This window comes from Pan paniscus, chromosome 1, assembly GCF_029289425.2.
Source record: "Pan paniscus chromosome 1, NHGRI_mPanPan1-v2.0_pri, whole genome shotgun sequence".
NCBI classification, from domain to species: Eukaryota; Metazoa; Chordata; class Mammalia; order Primates; family Hominidae; genus Pan; species Pan paniscus.
The window spans coordinates 131,934,737-131,959,001 of NC_073249.2; the positions used below are offsets into that span (position 1 = coordinate 131,934,737).

Consider the following 24,265-nt stretch of genomic DNA (forward strand, 5'->3'; position numbering starts at 1 on the left):
GCTAAGAGATCCCAGAATCCAGTGACATAAAGAAAATAGATGTTTCTCTTCCTCTCACCTAACAGCCAGGCCTAGACTAAAAGAGCAGCTCTGTTCTAGGTTTGCCTTTCTAAAATTCAGGTCATAGAGGATCCAGGTTCCTTTCATCTTGTTGTTCCACCCTCTTCTAGGATGTCTTCCCCATCTTCATCATCACAGCTGGTCACAGACATGTCCATGAAAGAGAAAGAAAGCAGTCCAAGGCAAGCCATCTTCCTTTAACAAAGTAAGGCAAAAGTTGTATTCATTGCTCCTAGTTATATTTAATTGGCAAGCACTTACTGACAAAACCACTCCTCACTGCAGAGGAGGATAAGAAATGTAGTTGCCAGCTGAGTGAACACGTGACCAGCAAGAAGGGGAGAACAGTTTTCTGGGGACAACTATTAATCTGCCACAAAAAGTAGAAAGGAAAGATATCCATAGCTAAGAATCCTTAGAAATGCAAAGACCAAAAGGGGATAAATAAGCTTCTTAGACGAAAAGAAAGTGAGAGCCTGAAAAAAACATACAGCAAAATCTAGCTGGTGGGTACCCACGTTTCCATTTTATGATTTCAAGTACTTTTCTGAATATATTTTATAAATAAAAGTTTTATTTATTTATTTTTTAAGAGACAGGGTGTGCCTCTGTCACCCAGGCTAGAGTACAGTGGAACCACCATAGCTCACCGCAGCCTTGAACTCCTGGGCTCAAGTGATCCTCCCACCTCAGCCTCCTGAGTAGCTAGGACTACAGGGATGTGCCACCATGCCTAGCTATAATTTTTTAAAAATTTTATTGTAGAGATGGCGTCTCACTATGTTGCCCAGACTGGTCTCAAACTCCTGGCCTTCAGCAATCCTCCTGCCTCTGCCTCCCAAAGTGTTGGGATTACAGGTGTGAGCTACTGTGCTCAGCCAACAGTTTTGTTTTGTTTTTGTAATTTTTAGGAAAGTAGATAGAAAAAGAGAGACCTAAGAAGAATATAAAGATAGAACAATAGTGGTATGAGGAGAATCAGAGAAAATGGTATATTATGTCAATGTCAACATGCTTGTCTAAAAGAAAAGAAAAAAGTCAACAGAAGAAAATAATTTCAGAAAAAAGGTTTTTTTCAGTTGGCTAAGAGAAGACAAGAAAGATAAGAAAAGGAAATATTCTTGCTTTCAGATGTCTTATTGTGGAAAGAAAAAAATAATAATATATTTTTTAAAAAGGCAATATTCTTTGGACTTGAAAATACAGATGTTATTAGAGAATAATTATGGTAGAAGTTACATTTCAGTGAATTGGGAAATGAAAATGAACGAGGGAAAATGAGACAGCAAGTATAGCCTGGTCTTTTTTAAGAACACTGGCTTTCACAGAAAGAATCCGACAGTTAAGATGACAACTAGCAATGACTAATTCCATTGGCATGAGTACCACTCTCAGGGGACTGAGCTGGGGTAGCAGTAGTAGGTTGTAAGGTCAAACAGGGAACTCTTCTTTGCCCTCTGAAGGTTTGCTGAAAACTGAACTGACAACAGGCAGATTAATAGGAGAAAAGGGCATACACAGTTTATTTAACCAGCTGGGGGCTGGAGGTGGGGGAAATCACAGGAATGTGGTTACCCGATAACTCAATGAAGTCCAGATGCTTATATACTCTTCTTCCTAGGGGAAGAGGAGATGGGGAGCAGGGTTGTAGGGGAAATGAATGAGGTCAAAAAACAATGGCCTGGAATAAAGTTCCTCTGAACTCTGGAAGAGGTGGCCAGAAGATAAGGGGCAGAACGTCACTGTGAACAAAGGTTGTCTTATACAGAAAAATTCTGCCAGAAAATCTCTTGGAGCTGCCCTCAGAAGAATAAATGAAAAGTCTGTCTGAGCATGGCAAAGATTCCCAGTCTCTTTTTTTATCCGGTGGTAATCTTTCCTGGTTATTTTTTAATTTTTAATTTTTTTTTTTTGAGACGGAGTTTCAGTCTTTGTTGCCCAGGCTGGAGTGCATTGGTGCAATCTTGGCTCACCAACACCTCCGCCTCCTGGGTTCAAGGGATTCTCCTGCCTCAGCCTCCCAAGTACCTGGGAATACAGGCATGTGCCACCACGCCTGGCTAATTTTGTATTTTTAGTAGGCACGGGGTTTCTCCATGTTGGTCAGGCTGGTCTAGAACTCCTGACCTCAGATGATCCACCCGCCTCAGCCTCCCAAAGTGCTGGGATTACAGGCGTGAGCCACGGCGCCCAGCCTCTTTCCTGGTTATTTGATAAAATTCCTAGGGAGGGGGTCTTAAGACAATTGCATTTCTTTTGTAAAAAAACTTCACTAGTCAGATAAGGAAATTCCAGAGACAGAGTCCCTCCCTGTGCTTCAGAAAGAAAGAGGATCCCAGAGACAAAGGGCAGGGAAAGGTCAGAGAGAGACCTTGGTTCTGAGTCTTTTTTCCGAAGCCTTTCAATTTTCTTTAATTCAAGGTACTAGGCATGTCAAAGTACCATATTCCAGGGCATTGCTTTCTAAGCCCCAACAGAGTCCAAAAGACTAGGGTTGTTCACAGTTCTTCTACTGCCCAGGGTTGTCCACAGTTCTTCTACTGCCCAGCATACATATAGTGCACATCTTGGCTGGACACAGTGGCTCATGCCTGTAATCCAGACCTTTGGGAGGCCGAGGTGGGAGGATCTCTTGAGGTCAGGAGTTTGAGACCAGCCTGGGCAACATGGTGAGACCCTGTCTCTACAAAAAAAATTTTTTTAAAGATTAGCCAGGCTGGGCAACATGGTGAGACCATGTCTCTACAAAAAAATAAAATAAAATAAAATAAAATAAAATAAAATATTAGCAAAGCATGGTGGCATGCACATGTAGTCACAGCTACTCAGAGGGCTGAGGTGGGAGGATCACTTGAGCCCAGGAGTTCAAGGCTGCAGTGAGCTACAATCATGCTACTGCTCTCCAACCTGGGTAAGAGAGAAGAAGAACCGCCTCAAAAAAGAAAAGAAAAGAAAAGAAATGCATCTTGAACAGCTGGAAAAACAGAGTGCTCTGTATCTTAGGTTGGAAAAGTTTTCTCAAAGTTCAGAACTTCTCTTGAATGTGTTGGTTAAAACTTAGAATAACGAGATCTTGGGGCCTCCAGAGATAGTACCCTCTATCTCCACTCTCACAGTCAGTAACTGCCACTGTTGCATGAGATAGATAGCTTGTTCCCTGGAGAGTCAGGGGTCCAAATTGGGTGTAGAGATGAAGAAGGACCAGAAAACACCTTAGCCACAGCTGGAGTTTGGGCAAAGCCCTACCCTTTCAGAACTCAACTGAGGTGGAAGGGGTCAATAAACAAATACATCTGAAGAAGCATATGAATCAGCAACAGTAAATCTTATAAACTTCAGGCACCTTTGTTTGGCAGACTAAACTCAAATATTCAACCGCCCCCTCCCCCACCTTCCATTCTAAACTTCCGTAAGAGACTCAGAGTCAACAAATTCTAAAGTTGGCTCTAATTCTTCAAAGTAGTAGAGAAAGCAGGAATCTCTTGTTCTTATATAATAAAGCCAAAATTCCTTTAAAAATATATTATTTCACAGAGAAAGGATTAGATTTTGTTGTCTCTGAGGAAATTGAATGCTTTTTATTACAACGAGTGCTTACATTCTAAGTGACACAGCTCACTTCTCACATTGGTATGAGAATTCAACCACCATTGGCAGATTCACCGTCAACCTTATTCATGGGGCTTGAGCTCACAGTCCTCTGAAACCCCCAGTTACTGATATACTCACTCAGATGAAGTCTTAGGCATTGTGATACAGAAGAATAAACCGAGATGAAACGTCTACATTTTTTGGTGGGAAGTGCTTGAATATTTCTGAAGGAGGTAGACAAGGCCACCAGACTGAGGTCTGGAAGAAAGAAATTCAAGGATGAGAGAAGGCATCAGGGGAGTAAAGAGAATGGTTCTCCTTGTGAGACCTAAGTCTGGAAGATCCCCCCTCTTGAGTGGTTCCTCAACCCTTTTAGAAAGATCAGTGGAGAGCCACCTAGTGGTAGCTGACAGGGAAGGTTGGCCAAGATAAGACAAACCTTATATGCCCCATTTATTTGCAAACTTTATCAGAGAAAGGATCTGTTCCTGTTAGTTTTCAACCAAGCTCTCAGACACTCTTTGGGTCAGTATATTATAGAGGTACCCAGCATGCACAGGACAGTGTCATTCTAGGGCAAGTCTGTGTCAATATATGACTTCTGAGTCATTGGGAGGGCCATGCTTCCTCCATATGCTGACAGGAACATCCATATAATTCACCAAGAATAGGCTGCCTGACTGCATGTTCAGAATGATCACCTCTCAACATCTGAAATATAACTTTGCTCTGTGCTCAGTAGAAGGCTTCAGTTCCAAGACATAGTCCAACTGCGTAAAAATAGAATGGGAGTGGAAAGGCACTCTGGCGAAGAGATAAAAGGTGTGGTTTAAAGACTGGAGTGCCATTTTAATGTGGCTGGACTGTCTGGCAGTTTAAAGGAGCTTTGCTGAGCCAGACTGATTGAGGAAGGGTTTTATTGATTTTTGCTTTTATTTTTTAATGGGAAAGACTTGAGCTAGTTTTATAGGCTAAGGGTAAAGACACAGTGAGACAGAGTCAGTGGTTCAAGATTCAGGAAAAGATAAATGATGTAAGAAACTGACCATAAAAGGGTTTGTTTAGATTATTAGCATCTTTTCAGAAAGGGAAATTAGAGATTCTTCTACATTTCTAAGTTAAGACACAGTTATTCCACAGTTCCATATGCAAATATTAATCCAGTATTACAAAGTGTGAATACTTTCTCAGGTTCATTTAGGTTATATTTCAACTTATCCCAAACAAATATAATCAGTAAAGAGCCCACTGGAGTGATGGTTTAGAGGAGATGGGAATCTTAGGCTTGCAAAATAGCTAAGTCACTTGAGATTTATATCAAAAAAGTCTGTCAGTAAATTAACAAACCTGTTTTGTTAACAAATTGAGAAGGTATTCATGAAGATTCATCAGCCTAATGTTGATGAAAGATGAACAGGATATTAAATAAGTCATGGAAATGCTGAAAAGAAACCAGGTTAAGAGACATAGCTAGAGCTGTCTCTCTACTGTTGTAACGTGTTATTGGTTATTTGCACAAAAATTCCAAGAGAAAATAATAATAACCTTTAAGTAGCATATCCGTAATTTTCATTTTGCTGTCTCCTCCTTCTTACTGTGAAATGTGTGTTGTTAAATACATTCCCTTAAGCAACATCACTATATTCCTGAAGTCACTAGATGGCCACGGTACATCCACAGGAAGTTAAGTCAAAGCACCAGCAGTGTTCATTTAACATGGTAAAACCTCCATTTCCTCACCTACAGAATGAGGATAATAACAGTACTTAAGACCATAGGATGGTTGTGAGAGGTGGTTGAGAAAGTACGTACATGCTTACTAAATGGTAGGCAGTGTGTGTTATTATGCATATGATTTTCACAGTAGGTATGCCATGCTTTTTCTTCATATAAAGTTAAGGAATAATGAATACATAAAAAATGAAGAGACACAATTTGTGTGTTTCTATTAAAAACAAAAAGCTCTGTGGCGGCAGAAAATAATTCGAGAAAAAAGGGCAATGTACACAATGAAGGAGAAAATAAAAACGTAATGAGGATGCCAGACACAGGCTTTGTGGGGAGGGAGGACTCGGCTGAGGAGAAAATTAATTTAGTAGATTTCAAAGATAAGCAATGTTTAGTGCAGAAACATAATTGCCTTTACTTTACTTATAGGTCAAAAACTGAAAAAATGGTCACTTGGAAAATTAAAGAAGCTGCTATTATTGTGGTTGTCATTAATAAACATTATAATGTGGTATGAATGATGCTTCCCATGCTAGTCTGGGAATGTACTTTTAAATAATATTTTCATGTTTTGTTAAATTTGGAACTGATGGAGCATTTGGGGTGTACAAGGTTAGGGCAAGGGATTTATAAACATGTCTGAAAAGATGTATCTGGGATAAATCAACATAAAGTGAAAAAGAGAAAGAATACAATTGTTGTGTCTTAGTAATTTCACTAAATTCATCTTAAACAAGGCTTGAGTCAATCTATCTATCTATCTATCTATCTATCTATCTATCTATCTATCTATCTGAGAGAATCCTTTTTGAATGTACTTGAAGAAAAAGCAAGAAAAAGGAAAAGCAATCCTTGACAGAAATGTTAAAAAAACCACTTAAAAAATCATTGTCCTTCTATTTAACTGTATAAATGAAAAATCAGACATAGTAAATAATATTTCTATCTTGTTTTGTTTAATATATAGCACAGTAGCTAGTATAAATATAAATTTTTTTTCTTTCATTCTTTTATTTTTATTTTTTTTGAGACGGAGTCTCACTCTGTGGCCCAGGCTGGAGTGCAGTGGCGCAATCTCGGCTCACTGCAACCTCCGCCTCCCGGGTTCATGCCACTCTCCTGTCTCAGCCTCCTGAGTAGCTGGGACTGCAGGCACCCGCCACCACGCCCAACTAATTTTTTGTATTTTTAGTAGAGATGAGGTTTCACCATGTTAGCCAGGATGGTCTTGATCTCCTGACCTCGTGATCCACCCACCTCGGCCTCCCAAAGTGCTGGAATTACAGCAGTAAGCCACCACGCCCAGCTGTTTTTGTTGTTGTTGTTGTTGTTTTTGTTTGTTTTGTTTTGTTTTAAGACAGAGTCTTGCTCTGTCACCCAGGCTGGAGGGCAATGGTGCCATCTCTGATCAGTGCAACCTCTGCCTCCCGGGTTCAAGTGATTCTAATGCCTCAGCCACCCTAGTAGCTGGGACTACAGGCATGCAGTACCACACCCAGCTAATTTTTGTATTTTTAGTAGAGACAGGGTTTCACTATGTTGGCCAGCTGGTCTTGAACTCCTGGCCTCAAGTGATGCCCGCCTTGGCCTCACAAAGTGCTGGGATTACAGACATGAGCCACTGCACCCAGCCTACAATAAATAGTTTTAATGATAATGGAGAAGATACAAGTGTGGGCTATAGAGTCAGACTGACTATGATTAAACCCTGACTCTACCAATTCCTGGCTTTGTAACCCAGAGCAAATGATATGATCTCTCTGTACCTCAATGTCCTCGTTTGTCAAATGGGTATCAGAAGTGTCTAATTAGCTAATCCATGTTTGGAGTACCTGGCATATAATAAATACACAATGAATGCCCATTATGGTAAGTATTAAATAGTTGCCTTAGCCTTCAAGGGCTAGCATTTGAAGAGTCCTAGGTAGTAGCTTCATCCAGGAAAAGGTTGTGACTCAAATATACATTAGTATATTTAAAAAGGAAAAAAAATCTTGACTATAACTAAGATTATTTGGGTTGTGCTAGGACAATTTTTATCACCCATCCTGCCCAATCTTCTAGATGATCTTTAACAGCAAAGTGTATAACCATCACTCCTGGTGGTCACATGGTCCCAGTTCTGTCTCTGACCCAGACTAAGAAATCCCTTCCAGCTTTATCCTACCTTGTCATGGACAGGCATGATGCTGACCAAAGTGGTGTCCCTGGTTGTTGCATAAAAGCTTCAATCTTTTTTATCTATACTTTTCTACCCTTATTAAGATTGACGATGGTTGAACTCTGCTGGGAAGGGACCTAGCTGCCAGGATCCCTAGCAGCCCACACTCCCAGGCAACCCATAAAAGAACTGGTTGAATGACTTTTCTCCAGGAGGCCCTGTGAAGAGGCATGCAGTTTATACAGTCAGGCTCATTGTTAAGTCACTGCTTGGGTGTTAACTGTTATTACCTTACCACTGTACCCCTCAGTGCCTAGCTTAGTGTGCAGCATTTAATAGATATGAATTGAACTAAAATGAATTGAAAGCCTGCCTACATTCCTATTTACTTAAATCCTCAGAAGCCTCTCAGATCATCCATTATCATTCTAATTCCTATCTCTATAGTTCCCCCAATCTGACCCAACCTCTGTTCCACACCACCCTTCAAAGCCTTTCACAGCACCTTTTGGGCATCCTGCTATAACCTGCAAATTTTCCCTCTATCTTAAGCTTCTCTTTGAATGTCTTCTTCACTTCCCTTCTTAAGCTGAAGGCTTGCTCTCTCACACTTCCCCAGTATGTCTCTCAAATAGAAGCCTTTTGTTTCTCACTCCCACAGGAGGCGGGGAGGGCATCCCTCTTTCTCTCTATTGTTGCTTCCACACCATTCTCCTCCTTCTTTCAAATTCCAGTTCCTTTAAAGTACTTGCCATGTAGTTGTATCACCTTGTATCAGTCAGTATCTGTATCCCCAATAGCATACAGGTGGCACACTTGTATCAGGTTAATTTGAGGATGAGTTATAAAGGGGTTATTTACAAAGGTGTGAATGTGGTAGGGAAAGCACAAGGGATGGTGCAGTAACCTAGGGCTAGTAACAGTGGAGCTGGTACCACCCCCTAGATCTGAAGGAACAAAGAAAGGAAATGCGGGGACCCTGAAGAAAATATATGTATAGAAAAGGCCATATCGAAAATAGCAGAAACCTTCAGTTCAGGGACACAGCCTTCCCTCCATCAGATCTTCTGCTGAAGATCATCACTGGCCAAACTCAACAAGAATCAGAGGGCAAGGAAACCGGTTGATTTAGTCCCTAAGTCTCAGCTAACATGGAACTGAGTGAAGTGGGAAAGCATGGAGAATGAATCTGGAGAGACAGATGGAAGATATCCAGCTCATACCCAATGATCTTTTTAATTGCTACCACTCTCCAATTTTTTACTCTTTGAACACATGAGCTCCTAGCTAATTATTTTCCTCTCTACCCCTCAGTGATTTCAGGATCCAGTGATATTTTTCATCCATTCCCAGTGATACTCTAAATACTACTACTGGTAATAACACAACATTCACTTCAAGCATTCCACTCTCTGACCATCTCTTATGTCTACAGTTCACTTACTCTAGTTCTTTCATTGCAATTTTTCAATCTTCTGGGGGCCTCCGATCCACAGATCTTACTACCATGCTACTATTCCTCCACTCCCCCACCCCCACCCTCCTGTCTTCATTTTCCACTAGGATTACATGAAATTCCACAGACCTCACTCCCTTGAAGAGCGTCTTCTCTCTCCTTTGTATTCACCCATCAATGCTCCAACTCTAGTCAACTGCCTTGGTATGTTTTGTGCTACTATAACAGAATACCTGAGACTGGGTAATTTATAATGAACAGAAATTTATTCCTCATGGTTCTGGAGGCTGGGAAGTACAAAATCCAAGGCTGGCAGAAGGCAGAAGGGCAAAAGAACACAAAGAGAGCAAGAGATGGAACTTGCAGCATCAAGCCCTTTCATAATGGCACTATTCCATTCATAAGGGTGGAGCCCTCGTGAACTAAACACCTCCCATTAGGCCCTACCGCCCAACAAAGTTCCACTGGAGGTTACATTTCAAACACATGCTTTTTGGAGGACACAGTCAAACCATAGCACCAACTATCTGCCTTTTCCACTGGGGGGAAAATATATAAAATTATGCTGACTAGTTTCTCGTTATATTTGCTATCAGAAGCCTCAAATGGGCATTATAATCTGCCCAGAAATCCTACACTGGTCCTGGTGAGTGTGCCAATTACTCTTTAAGATGATTATTTCATACCTTGTCTTCCTTCAAGCTTCCCACACTGTACACTCTCCACACTCTCATTGACTCACCACAAATTCTACAAACATCCCTATATCTACATTCATCCCTGTTCTCCATTCTGTTACGACAGAATGAGGGTCGTTCCTCCTATCAAAGTCCAACTTCCCCACTTGTGCTTCAGGTTCCAAACCATTCCATCTTTTGAAGATATTTATTCCTGTGCTCATTCTTTTTCCCTCCCACAGCAATTTTCCTCTACCACCTCTTTTTAACATCAATATGTCAATTAACTCCCATCTTAAAAAAATAAGGTTCCTCAATTCCAAATGCTCCTCCATCTCCCACCCAATTTATCCATTCCCCTCAAAGAAAAACCTGCAATAACTGGAGACTGTTTTTTTTTTCTTTTTCATGTCCCATTCTTTCTTCTCATTTCCATCTGCCTTCCATCACTACCTTATTTAGATCTCCAGTGACTAACCTGTTCCCAAAATGTCTGATCCCACCTGTCAACAGCATGTGACATAGCTGACTGCACTCTCATTCTTCAATTATTTTCCTTTTTTGGTTTTTGGGGACAACATTCTTTGCTAATTTTCCTCTTATCACCCCTTTTCTTTTCCATCTTCTTTGCTGGCTCAATTTCCTCTACTAGACCTCTGAATGTTAGTGACTCCAGACTCTTCTCTATCCTGCACTGTCCAATACAGTAGCCACTAGCCACATGTGTCTATTTAAATTTAAAATAATTTAAATGAAATAAAACTCATTTCCTCAATCACACTAGCCATATTTCAATTGCTTAAAAGGTACATGTGGATAGTATACAACATGGATACAAAACACTTATATCATTGTAGAAAGTTCTATTTGACAGGACTGACCTCAACTCTTCTTTGGTGATCTCACCCAGTCCGATAGCTTCAAATACCATCTATACGCTAATGAATTCTAAATTTATACCACTAGATCTGACCCAAGCTTCAGGTCTGTACATAAAACTGCCTATCTGACATAACCACTTGGATGTCTAGCAGGTTATTCAAACTAAAGTCAAAAACAGACCACTTCACTTTCATCCTCTCCTCCCCTTCCCCTACCCACAAAAGCTTGTTTCTCCTTCAGTCTGTCTATTCTTTGCATATAATACCACCTAACCAGTTTTGAATAAAAAAATCTAGGAGTCATCTGGATTCCTCCTTGTTTTTTAATCCCCAATATCTAATCCCTTAACAAGTTTTATTGACTCTACCCATAAAATGTATATCAAATCTGACCTCTTCTCCCTCCACTGTTATCTCCCTAGTCCAAAGTTTTTGCCTGGACCACTGTCTTATTTATATGACATCCCCTGCACCTAAAACAGTGTCTGGCACATAGCAGATGCTTATTAAATATGTTGAATAAATTAACATGTACAATCCTACAGAAAAGTACAAAATTATCTGAACTTCTAAAATAACTTTAAAAATGTGCATGAGTAATATTTGCTGTAGAAACTTTGGGAAATAGATTTAAGAGGAGAATAAAAATTGTCCAGGTGTGGTGGCTCATGCCTGTAATCCCAGCACTTTGGGAGGCCGAGGCGGGCAGATAATGAGGTCAGGAGTTCGAGCCCAGCCTGGCCAACATAGTGAAACCCCGTCTCTACTAAAAATACGAAAAATTTGCCGGATGTGGTGGCAGGCACCTATAATCCCAGCTACTAAGGAGGCTGAGTGAGGAGAATGGCTTGAACCCTGGAGACGGAGGTTGCAGTGAGCTGAGATCGCGCCATTGCACTCCAGCCTGGGCGATAGAGTGAGACTCTGTCTCAAAAAAAAAAAAAAAGAAGAGAATAAAAATCACCTCCCAGGCTGAGCTACGTGGCTCACACCTGTACTCCCAGCACTTTGGGAAGCTGAAGCGGGTGGATTGCCTGAGTTCAGGAGTTTGAGACCAGCCTGGGCAACGTGGTAAAACCCTGACTCTACAAAAAATACAAAAATTAGCCGTGCATGGTGGCAAACGCCTGTAGTCCCAGTTACTTGGGACACTGAGGTGAGAGCATCTCCTGAGCCCAGGGAGGTTGAGGCTGCAGTGAGCTGAGAGCGCACCACCGCATGCCAACCTGGGTGACAGAGTGAGACCCTGTCTCAGAAAAAAAAAAAAAAAAAAAAAAAAAATCACCTCCCAGACATGCTTTACTTATGACTGGTTATAGACCACATATCGTTATTCATTTTGTCAACTATTAACATAGTTTTCATGCTTTTTGCAGCACTATAATTTACTTCCATGAATCTGTTAAATGCACTGTCAGCACAACTCATCTTCCCAAGAGAAATTTTAATTGTTGCTTCTTCTCGCTCAGTCTTAACTTTCCTGATTAATCCACTATAGCTTTTTTTTTTTTTTTTTTTTTTGAGACAGAGTTTCGATCTTGTTGCCCAGGCTGGAGTGCAATGGCACGATCTCAGCTCACTGCAACCTCCCCCTCCCGGGTTCAAGCAATTCTCCTGCCTCAGCCTCCTGAGTAGCTGGGATTACAGGCATGTGACACCATGCCCGGCTAATTTTGTATTTTTAGTAGAGACGGGGTTTCTCCATGTTGGTCAGGCTGGTCTCAAACTCCCGATCTCAGGTGATCACCCTCCTCAGCCTCCCAAAGTGCTGAGATTACAGGCATGAGCCACCGCACCCGGCCCTTTTTTATTTTTATTTTTTTTGAGACAGGGTCTCTGTCACCCAGGCTGGAGTGCAGTAGTGCAAATATGGCTCACTGCAGCCTTGATCTCTTGGGTTTAAGCAAACCTCCCACCCCAGCCTCCTGAGTAGCTGGGACTACAGGTACACACCACCATCATGCCTGGCTAATTTTTTATAGAGATAGGGTCTCACTCTGTTGCCTTGGCTGGTCTCAAACTCTGAGGTTCAAGTGATCCTCCTGCCTTGGCCTCCTAGATTGCTGAGATTACAGGCATGAGCCACCATGCCTGGCCCACTACAGCTTCTTGACTTCTTGATTATCTGTACATTCTGTCTCTGTCACAGCCCAGGACTTGGCTTACCCAGGTGACATTTTTGGCAGGAATTCTCAGCTATGTTCCTGTCCCTGCCTGCTACCTAGCTGCTCCCTGCAGTTCTCAACTTTCTTGGCAGGAAAACTGAAGAGTTTTATGATCACCTTAATTCAGAATAATTCAACCAATAAGTCCAAACAATGTCTGGTACCCCACCCTCTTTGATTCTCTGCATTTCCTGGCAAGCCCCCAATGTTTGATTGCTTCCATTCATTCCAGCTACATGCCAAGTGTGGTCAAACTAATATTTCCTACAGATATAGGTAATTATAATAGTGAGGGGATGAAGTAATGGGAAATGCAAGGGTGTCCTCCAAGTATTAAATCTACCTTAATATAGAGCGTGGGGCCTGCAGCTAAGTAATTATCATATGCCTGACATTTTCATTGCATGTGTCAGTTTACAAAGCTGTTTCAGACACATCATCATCACAGCAATCTAGATGCTATTGTTTGCCTACCCAACAACCCTCCCTGCAGCTTCCTCCTCACTGAGAGGATGCCTATTTTGTTCAGTACCCACCCTCCATCCAACAGCCATATATTACAGGTGAGTTGTAGATCATCCTCCTCCCACCTCCACCAGCTTTGAAGTCGCTTTCCTTTTATGCCTGGGAAAGTGATGTAAGTATGGCCAAAAGGAGTGAAAGAAAGTCGGCTGTGAAGGGTTCTAGAATAAGTTTCCTTGCCTTAAAAAAATAAAAAATAAAGCAGGCCGGGCGTCATGGCTCACCCGTATAATCCCAGCACTTTGGGAGGCTGAGGTGGGCGGATCATGAGGTCAGGTTCAAGACCAACCTGACCAACATGGTGAAACCCCGTTTCTACTAAAAATACAAAAATTAGCTGGGTGTGGTGGCGCATACCTGTAGTCCCAGTTACTTGGGAGGCTAAGCCAGGCGAATCGCTTGAATCCGGGAGGTGGAGGTTGCAGTGAGCCAAGACCGTGCCACAGAGCAAGACTGGGGGGGAGGGGCAAAAAAGACCCGACAAGATAACCTCTTTTTTGGCTATGGAGATTGCCCTGTTGGATGTAACCATCCACACATCCCATTCTGGGACCACTAGTGTCTTAAGTATCAGGTAAGACTGTTTCAGGTTGAAGACATTATTAGGAATGGCAGAGCGGGCATATACAAGTAAATGATATTCTTTGTATTATCCTTGAGCTGTTTTTCTTACTACACCAAAGACCCTACCTCTGGACTTCCAACTATGTATTTGTAAGCCCAGAGAATTCTGATTCCATTAAAATTTGAGAGACACTGACTTCTAAGTCCACAACTATGAACTTTCTCCACCCTTAGCTAAGTAGCCTTAGGCAAATTATTTAACTTTTATGGAATCTACTTCTTTGTCTGTAAAAAGGGAAATAATATCCACTTTAAGGTCTTACTGCGAGAATGTATAGTTAAGAAGATTTGATGGAGCCAGGCGCGGTGGCTCATGCCTGTAATCCCAGCACTTTGGGAGGTAGAGGCGGGCAGATCACCTGAGGTTAGGAGTTCGAGACCAGCCTGGCCAATATGGTGAAACTCTGTCTCTACTAAAAAAAAAAAAAAAAAAAAAAAATAGCCAGGCATGGTGGTGCATGCCTGTAGTCCCAGCTACTTGGGAGGCTGAGGCAGGAGAATCGCTTGAACCTGGGAGGTGGGGGTTGCAGTGAGCCGAGATTGTGCCACTGCATTCCAGCCAAGCGACAGAGTGAGACTCTATCTCAAAAAAAAAAAAAAAAGAAAAAAGAAAAAAAAAAGAAAAAAGAAAAGAAAGAAGATTTGATGGAAGACAATTTGGAAAGTGTTGTAAGGTCCACGGACTCTACTCACAAAGTCTCCCAAACTTGCTTGCTGATAGGAATGGACACGCTGGTTACATAAGCTAATCCCAGGTGCCCGATCCCCGGAAATTCTGATTCAGTGTTTCCTAATGGACCCTGGGAGTCTGCACTTTTAATAACATATTCTAGGCTCCAGGTAAGTGTGGTGATCAGGCAAGTTTGAATTTAGCAAAGGAATACAGGATGCAGTACTCCTGTCTAGCAGGACTCAGATTTCTGGTTTCTGATTCTAGATCTGACGCTATTCCACTTGGGCAAGCAGTTGCACCTTTCTGAACCTTTTTACTCATCTGTATACCTGTTCAATATAACCTACAGGTAGGTCTATGGTGGACCGAAGGCAAATTATATTTGGGGTGAAGGGGCTCCTGATCTTAGTATTTTATGTTGTCGTAATGTGGATTAATTAGACATAATTAATTTATTAACAATTAATTAATTAGACATAATAAGCAAAATTGGGATTGAAGGGGGTGTTGGCAGATCATCATTTTGGCTGAGGACATGAGAAACACACTGGAATTGCTTTGTGATAAAATTAACTGAATATTAATTGTAGGACTGTGCCTTGTCTATCCTGCTACCTAGAGCCACTGAGCTTTGCAATCCTCTTAGGAGTGTGGCTTACCTTTAGGTGGTCACCCTCAACTACTCTGGTCACACTGAGAGCTGTGAAAACCTCGAGAAAAGTTAAAAACATACATGTTGGGAGACAGGGGGTTTGGATGAGGGCCCTAAATTCGATGTTTAAGCCTAGGGTCCTTACTGGCGAACACTTTCAGTAATATCTGTGTGCAACAGAAACATTTCTCTTGGCATTAAAAAAAAAAAGAAGAAAAAGAAAGGATGTATTCCCTTAGCTTCAGGTGGCATTTACGAAGTTGACAGAGCCAGAACACCTCCTAACTGGGGAGTTTCGGGACCTTTAGGGCGCAGAGACTGCCTGACCTCGTCGTGGGCGTAAATCAAGCTTCCCCAGCGCTTAACTTAACGATTTTCAGCTTACGCTTGACTGCAGCTGCGCAGAATCCGCGCAGAAGCAGGGGTTCCGCTGACAAACGTGAACGTACAGAACGTAGAAGCCTTTTAACGCTAATATGCAGTGTCCCTGTATGGCTGTTGTGCATTATTAATCTAGGTATTGCGTATTTAGTTTAGGAAACACGAATACTACATGATAAATGAGGTAAAATGGATTGTGACTGGGACCCCAGTTTCTCCCTCGCCTCCACTCCTCCCAGCTCAGGAAAGACCAGCCCACCAGGACGTGCGTCCTCCGCGTTTGAGTCGCTTCGGCACCCGTAGTTGTGAACTTTGACAGCGGCTGGTCCCCGGAAGTTGGACGCATGCGCCGTTTCTCTGCATGGTGTGCGTTGTTATTCTAGCTGCGGCAGCAGGAGCTGTGGCGGTTTTCCTAATCCTGCGAATATGGGTAGTGCTTCGTTCCAGGGACGTTACGCCCCGGGAGTCTCTCAGTATCTTGGTAGTGGCTGGGTCCGGTAAGTATCGAGGAGGCGACTGTCGGACTTGGGTTGGTCACTACAAACCCCAGAGTGCACCGCGACGCTCTTCCCTGGTACCCTTAGCACTTCTTGGAGTGTTGCATGCAGAGATTTGTAGTTTCTCTGCCTTGCCGGAACCGGGCAGTCCAGCCAGGGTAGGGGCTGGTTTGCTGACGCGGCCCAGAGGTTTTTTTTATGACAAGTAATTTACACTTGTCTGTAATTAAGACTCTCTGTAGCGTATATTTTTCAAACAATTAGTGAACAGAGAACGTAGAAGCCTTTTGATGCAAACATGCAGTTTCCCCGTATAGCTGTTGTGCATTATTAATCTAGGTATTGCGTATTTAGTTTAGGAAACACGAATGCTACATGACAAATGAGGCAAAATGAATTGTCACATTTATAAATATACAAAGTCCAAGAGGATAAAAACAATGATCTACGGGCTGTAGAACAATATACACGCGGTGGCAGAGTGTGAGCAACACACTGACCTGTCAGGTAATACAATCTAAATCCACCAACTCTGTAGGTGCTTACAATTTTAAATACACATATTTGACAGGGACAGACAGACACACACAGACACAATGTAAACATTTGGGTATGGCAGGAGATTGCATCCAGATAGAACATGTATAGTATGAGTAAATGTACTAAGTTTATGTTCAAGTATAACGCATTACTTTATTCACTTAATCTGTTTTGAGCTGTTAGAAAGACCAAACACTAAACTAACCTCTGGAAATAACAAAACTGACTAACATTACTTGCCACGGAGTGCTGACTCCGTGCTAAGTCCTGTGAGAGATGCAAAGATACAGCAGTAAATGAAACAGAATACAAAAAAACTAACAAAATAAATCAAAATGAGTATTTGCCACAATGAGATAAATGCTATAATCTTGTAATAATTGTGTAAGAAGTACAAATTGCTATGGCAGTCTTCAGGAAGGGCACTACTTTATCAGGTCTTAAAAAACAGACAGCTTCCTGGAAGAAATGATGCTAAACTGAAACTTGAAAGATGACCCAGAATTAGTCAGATGAGGGACAGCCAGGGTTTTGAGGGCTGGGAGGATGTGAAAAGAAGGTGATAGCACTTGGAATGACCAGAGTTGAGAGAACACTATCGTGTAGAGTTCAATGTAGGGAGGTAAACTGAGTCCAGATTGTAAAGGGTATTTAAAATCTTGCTTTTTTTCTTTTTTATACAGAGTCTCACGCTGTTGCCCAGGCTGGAGGGCAGTGGCGCAGTCTCAGCTCACTGCAACTCCACCTCCCAAATTCAAGCCATTCTCCTGCCTCAGCCTCCCAAGTAGCTGGGATTACAGGCGCACCACCACACTCAGCTAATTTTTGTATTTTTAGTACAGACAGTGTTTCACCGTGTTGACCAAGGCTGGTCTTGAACTTCTGACCTCAAGTGATCCTCCTGCCTCAGCATCCCAAAGTGCTGGGGTTGCAGACGTGAGCCACCCCTGGCCTAAAATCCTGCTTTATAAAGCAATTGCTGCTACTCCACTGTTGATATCATGTAGGGGTTAAGACCACAGGCCTCTAGGTTGTCATAACACCACACATGAATCACATCTCTGCCACTTACTACCTTGGGGATCTCAGGCAATTAGTTAACCTCGCTGAACCTTCTGTTTCTACATGGGTTGAGAGAGGACAGGAGAGATTAAATATGATCATATTTAAAGTGTTTAGGCCGGGCGTGGTGGTTCACACCTGTAATCTCAGCAATTTGGGAGGCCGATACAGGCGGATTGCTTGAGCTTAGGAGTTGGAGACCAGCCTGAGCAATATAGTGAAACCCTGTCTCTACATTAAAATAAATAAATAAATTAGGTGGATGTGGTGGCATGCACCTATAGTCCCAGCTATTTGGGAGGCTGAGGTAGGAGGATCACTTGAGTCTGGGAGGTGGAGGTTGCAGTGAGCTGAGATTGTGCCACTGCACTCCAGCCTGGTTGACAGAGTGAGACCCTGTCTCAAAATGAAATAAAATAAAATGATATAATCAAAAGCTTAAATTAAAAAATAAAGTGTTCAATAAAGTGCTTGACATATAGTGTCAACCTAAAATAATCAAAGGGCTCAATATCCAGTTAGAAGAGTTTATTCAAGCACAAAGCGTGAGATTGGGTGTCTGGGGAGCAAACCTATACCAAAGAATGTAATCAGTGCTCCCCATGTGGGGAAGAATGAAGGTAGTTTGTATAGGCAAGAACAGAGATGCTGAACAAAATTACAATATTTTCCATACAAAGGCCAACATACAGATACAAGATTTGGTTGGCTACTGTAAAGGCCAAGGGGAAACTTCCCTTTTGCCCTCTGAAGTTTCACTGAAAATCACTGATGAGGCAAAAATAATAGGAGAAAAGGCATACAAATTTATGAAGCATATATGAAAGTGTTCTGAATGAAGACCCAGAGATATAAGGGAAATGGTCTGTTTTTATGCTTAGGTTCAGCAAAGTATGGACAGCCATGTAGAATTATGACTGGACAAAAGGGTATAATTTAATGCTAATAGACAGTAGGGAAGCCCAGCAAGGCCTGTCTGTCTAGATTTTTCTTGGTCTCTCTGAGCATGCATTCCTTTCCTTCTGGTTATGGGGTAGGGCCCTCTCTGGAATGGTGGTCTTATGACCTACCGTCAAACAAAGTAGATCAGATAATTTTTTTAATTTAATTAATTAATTTTAAAAATAGAGATGGTGTCTTGCTATGTGTGCCAGACTGGTCTTGAACTCCTGGCCTCAAGCAATTCTCCTGCCTTCCAAAGCGCTGGGATTAAAGGTGTGAGCCACCTCGCCCAGCTCCCCAGCTCGGATAATTTCTTTATGGCCAGTTTTTACACAGAAAGGTGGAGTAAAATTAGAGTAGTATTTTTAGGTTTTATGACCAGCTTTTGGGAGAAGGAGTTCTTGGTTTCTGTGACCCGCCCTGGGAAAGAGAGATTCTAGTTTCTATGGCAAGCCTCAGGGGAGTATGGGACTGAGAGACAGAGGACAGGAGAAGGCCAGAGAAAAATTTTTACTTCTAAGGCCTTCATTTTGGGATATTATTTTCTAAGTCCCAACACTACTATTGATTACACACTAAGGGATTTGTTTAACATTCTGGTATAAGGAGGTAACAATCACAAAGGCCTCTATCTCCAATGTCATTTAGTCTAGGTTTGAATAAAGACTAGGGAATCTGGTTAATGTATAACATCTCAACACAAAGGTCAGGAAGCAACAGACATACACCAAAGAGAAAAAGCCATGTTTCATGAGTCAGTTTCCAGGGCTTAGCTTTTCCCCTTGGCATAATAAATTTGGAAGGTCTTGACATTTTCTTCTCTTTTTACATAAGCATTTAATAAATGTTATTAGTCTTGGTGGCAAAAGGAGCTTTTGAAGTTTTGTTTTGGTTTTTGTTTTTAAGACAGACTCTTGTTATGTACCCAGGCTTGCCTCTAAATCCTGGGATCAAGCGATTCTGAGACAGCCTCCCGAGTAGCTGGTACCACAGGCACGTGCCACCGCACATGGCTTATCTTTTTCAGTGGAGAGTCACCCACTTCAAGCCTGCATTGTCAAAAGAATGTCTTGACAAAGACCGAAGTAGAGAAACAAATAGGAGCCTTTTGAATATTTCAGATAAGGATGTGAAAAGAAGGTGATAGCACTTGGAATGGCCAGAGTTGAGAGACTGGAGTCTGACTGGAGTGATAGGTGTGGGGCTGGAGAAAAGCAATCGCATTCAGATGAGATTGGAAGATTTTAGGAGTTAAATCCACAACTGTGGATTGAAAGTAGAGGATGTGGGAGGGAAGGACTGAAGGGTGATTTCCAGGTTTCTGACTTGAACAAATGGATGGATGTTAGAACCATTCACTTGATAGTGTTACATTTGGTGGACTAGAAACCAAAATTAAGGTTGATAATTCACCTGGCAAATGGTGCCTTCATTCAGATTATTGAGGGTAGGAAGGTATCAAGGGCCTGAAAGAACCATGCCAATTAAAGGAAGACTTGTAATCAAATAAGCAGTTTAATAGTTCATGCCCAAAATTTTGGAGGAGGCAGAAGGCATTTTCAATATTTACCTTGAAGACCAAGCGACATTTACTCTTTAGATATCATAAAATATTATTAGTAGGCCAGGCACTGTGGCGCACGCTTGTAATCCCAGCAATTTGGGAGGCTGAGGTAGGTGGATCACCTGAGGTCAGGAGTTCAAGACCAGCCTGGCCAACATGGCAAAACCCCATCTCTACTAAAAAATACAAAAAAATTAGCTGGGCGTGGTCGCAGGTGCCTGTAATCCCAGCTACTCAGGAGGCTGAGGCAGGAGAATCGCTTGAACCCAGGAGGCAGAGGTTGCAGTGAGCCGAGATCACGCCTGGGCAACAGAGCAAGACTCCATCTCAAAAAAATAAAAAATTATTAGTAGATCACTTCTGTTCAGAGAACATTTGCCAAAACTACTTTTCTTTGAAACATAATACAGCCTTCTTAGGCAAATGTTAGATTTAATATCAAACTTTCATTCATTCTTTCATTCAATAGGACAGCCTGCTATTTCTAGGAATAGGAGGTACAGCAGTAACAAACACAAATCCCTGCCCTCATAGTATGGTGCTTGCCTTCTAGTGAGGCATGGATAGAGGGAGATAAAAAGCAAAACAAATAAATAGACTACATAGTAAGTTATGCAGTGATAAACACTACGATTTGGGGAAGGGGCATTGCTTTTTTATGAAGATTGTCAGGGAAAGCCTTCTTGGGGAGATGACAGCCAACAGCAAGGAGGCTAGAGTGATTAGAGTAGACTGAGTAAGCGGGGAGGAACAGGAGATGAGCTCCAAGAGGGAACATAGTTGAGGTCAGAGTATAAGAAGCCTTTTATTTCACATGAGACATGAAGCCACTGGAGGATTTTGAGCAGAAGTAAATAATTTGATCAACTCGAATAGGGTCACACGGGATGTTATGTTGCGATAGACTGAAGGGGAAGTGGGTCAGGGAACAGATCAAGAAACTGTTCATAATCCGTATGAGAGGTGATAGTGGCCTGGAGCAGGGGAGTAGCAAAAGAAATGGTGAGAAATGATTGGATGCTGGATGTATTTTAAGGTAGAACTTAGAGATTCTTATTCTCAAAAAAATGTATCTTAATAGGAGAGTAAAATGGAAGACAAAATCCATCATTTTAATGACTTTATTCAGTAACAAGTTTAAATTTTCAGTGAATATACTGTCAAGCTAAATAACAGAGAGAGATTCTCCAAAGATAATAAGTGTATTCAAGAGTAAGCATTGTAGTGAGGAACACACATGCCGAGTAAACTATGGGCACATTCAAAGAGGCAAGGGAAGACAGCAATTTTTAAAGCTAAAATGGGGAGGGTTACATAAGTTGTTTTGAAACAATTATCCTTGCTTACAGGGATCAATAATAAGGGTGGCATCAGTCCAAGGTTAGGCAGGCAACTGCTGGGCCGATGTCCTTGCAGAAGTTTTTTTTTTTGCATAAGGTTGCAGTGGCCTTTGTACAAGGTTGTGGTTTTGGTATAGTCTTTTGTAACAGTTCTTGTTTTCAGGCGATTGAGCATTAAGAACCCTTCCTTCATGGCCTTTCCCAGCTCCATTTTGTCACAAGTGACTCTATTTTTATCCTGACAACTTTCACAGTATTCAATGAGGGTTTCCTTAAAAAATAAAAATAAAAATAAAAAATTTAAAAAAGGAAATAAAAGACTATTAAAGCAGGTATAATGAAGTTTTAATTGTAGTGGAAGATGTTGTGGATATTAGGTTTTATCCTTAATTATTCCAGCTGTGAAAACAAATACCTACTTGGAGTACCACCGCTTGTTTTTTTTTTCTTTTTTGAGACAGAGTCTCGCTCTGTTGCACAGGCTGGAGTGCAGTCTCAGGTGATTCTCCTGCCTCAGCCTCCTGAATAGCTGGGATTACAGGCATGAGCCACCACACCTGGCCTAACTTTTTTGTTTTTTTTCGAGGCTAAACCAAAGATACTAAAATGAGTATAAACCAGATGTGTAAATTATATGCCCCAGTCAAGAAGATGGGTGACAGGTTATAAAGCTAATGTATGATTTTAATTCCTGAAATTCACACTAAATCTATGCCAAATTTGTTTCTATATATAATTCCTTCTGGAATCTAGAACGAAATCCTTTCCTTTCTACTATTAAAAAAAAAATTTGGGCCTGGCATGGTGGCTCACGCCTGTAATCCCAGTACTTTGGGAGGCCGGGTGGGTGGATCACCTGAGGTCAGGAGTTCAAGACCAGTCTGACTAACGTGGTGAAACTCTGTCTCTACTAAAAATACAAAAATTAGCCGGGCGTGGTGGCGCACGCATGTAATTGCAGCTACTCGGGAGGCTGAGGCAGGAGAGTCGCCTGAACCCGGGAGGTGGAGGTTGCAATGAGCCGAGATCACACAATTGTATTCCAGCCTGGGCAACAAGCGTGAAACTCCACCTGGGGGGAGGTGAGGGGGTGGAGGGAATTTGTGTTGGGGGAAAACTCATGTTTAATTTATCTTTGTTTGTGTTCTTGTATCACTATATACTCTTTCTTACAACAATAAGGGAGGTGGGGTGGAGGAAGCCTTGTAGGTAGGGGGAGCAGCATGACCAGAGGCAAGGAGTGAGTAACGAATAAGGTGAATGCAGAGAATGTTGAAGACATCAACCTGACTGAGGCAGAGAGCTTGTGAAACGAGACTGAAATGTGTGTGATGGGGCCCCTTGATAAGGAGTTTGACTGTTTTGCTTAAATGGTTTATAGATAGGTAGATATTCTATTGTTGTTTTCATAAACAATGTTTTCATTGTCTCAATGAACATAGTTGATTTTTAAATTTATGCTTTTGAAATTAATGTATTAAAATTTTGGAGATTATATGACTTCAGAAACTGAACATTACTTATTTGGTGAAGCTGATAAATATTTGAGGACCTGCAGTGTGCTGAGACCTCTGATAGGAGCTGGGGTTACAGTGGTGAACAAAAGATGTTTCTTAGGAAGGCCCAAGCCCTGCTGATCAGCGCTTATGCCCCCTTCACCTTACTTCTCTACATAGAACCTTCAGTGACTGGCTTCCCTTTTCCCATCCTGCTTTCGTGCCTTATTTCACCTGTACCCTTCTTCCCAGTATTCCTATCACTCTTTGAACACATGTTTCAGATCTTGTCATCTCATGCCCTAACAATCCCCATCTCCACCCAGTGGCCTCCCTACTCCTATCTCTCCATTATCTTCACCTTTCAAGTCATCTCAGCCTTTTCCGGGGTTCTTCCTTATTTTTAAGGCATTGATTTTTCATAACCATTTGCTTACCCTTCACATTTTAGTTTTTCTTACTGTCTTGCATCTTCTTTGTCTTCATGTATGTGTCTTGCCCCTTTCTCACCAGTCTTCTTAATAGCAAGAGCTATGTCTTATACTGTTTTGTGCCTTCCTTAGTACCTACTGCTAGTGCTGATTTTATTTTTATACATGTATTATCTGCTTTTGATATAAAAGTTGTATTTATACGAGGGCATAGATTTATTGTTTTCAAATGTTCCTTGTGTCTTCTGAGAAATATACAATTACAGTGCCCCCCCCAACCCCAACCTGAAACCATGATATTGGTATAACATGGTCAAATGGATATGTCCATTGTGGGTTTCTTAATCTTAGGACTTCTGATATTTTTTCCAGGTGGGCATACCACTGAGATCCTGAGGCTGCTTGGGAGCTTGTCCAATGCCTACTCACCTAGACATTATGTCATTGCTGACACTGATGAAATGAGTGCCAACAAAATAAATTGTTTTGAACTAGATCGAGCTGATAGAGACCCTAGTAACATGGTAAGTGACAATTTCTATTTCTAAGAAAATTACAAGTTGCACATTGAGTTTAATTGTCTCTGGTAATAATCTCATGGCACTTCAGTGCCCTACCTACAATGGGCAGTCAAATGTTTGCTGGTGATGAAATACATTTCCTTTGCTACCAAAATATATGAATTTCTATAAAATAAATCTTCAAATTAAAAAATGGTTGCTTAGCACATCAAAAAGTTTATCCACCATGATCAAGTTGGCTTCATACCCGGGATGCAAGGTTGATTCAACATACGCAAATCAATAAATGTAATTCATCACA

The 24,265-nt window shown here is 41.6% G+C and overlaps 1 protein-coding gene across 1 annotated transcript in view; it reads left to right on the forward strand.

Annotated features, from left to right (window-relative positions):
- Window positions 1-14,102: 14,102 nt before the first annotated feature.
- The window catches only part of ALG14 (ALG14 UDP-N-acetylglucosaminyltransferase subunit), a 93,412-nt gene continuing 83,249 nt past the window's right edge, over window positions 14,103-24,265 (forward strand). The window contains exons 1-2 of the mRNA XM_003808451.5: window positions 14,103-16,068; window positions 23,816-23,967. Of these exons, the coding sequence (XP_003808499.3) occupies window positions 15,933-16,068; window positions 23,816-23,967 (288 nt within the window). The 5' untranslated portion in view covers window positions 14,103-15,932. The remainder of the gene's footprint in view (window positions 16,069-23,815; window positions 23,968-24,265) is intronic.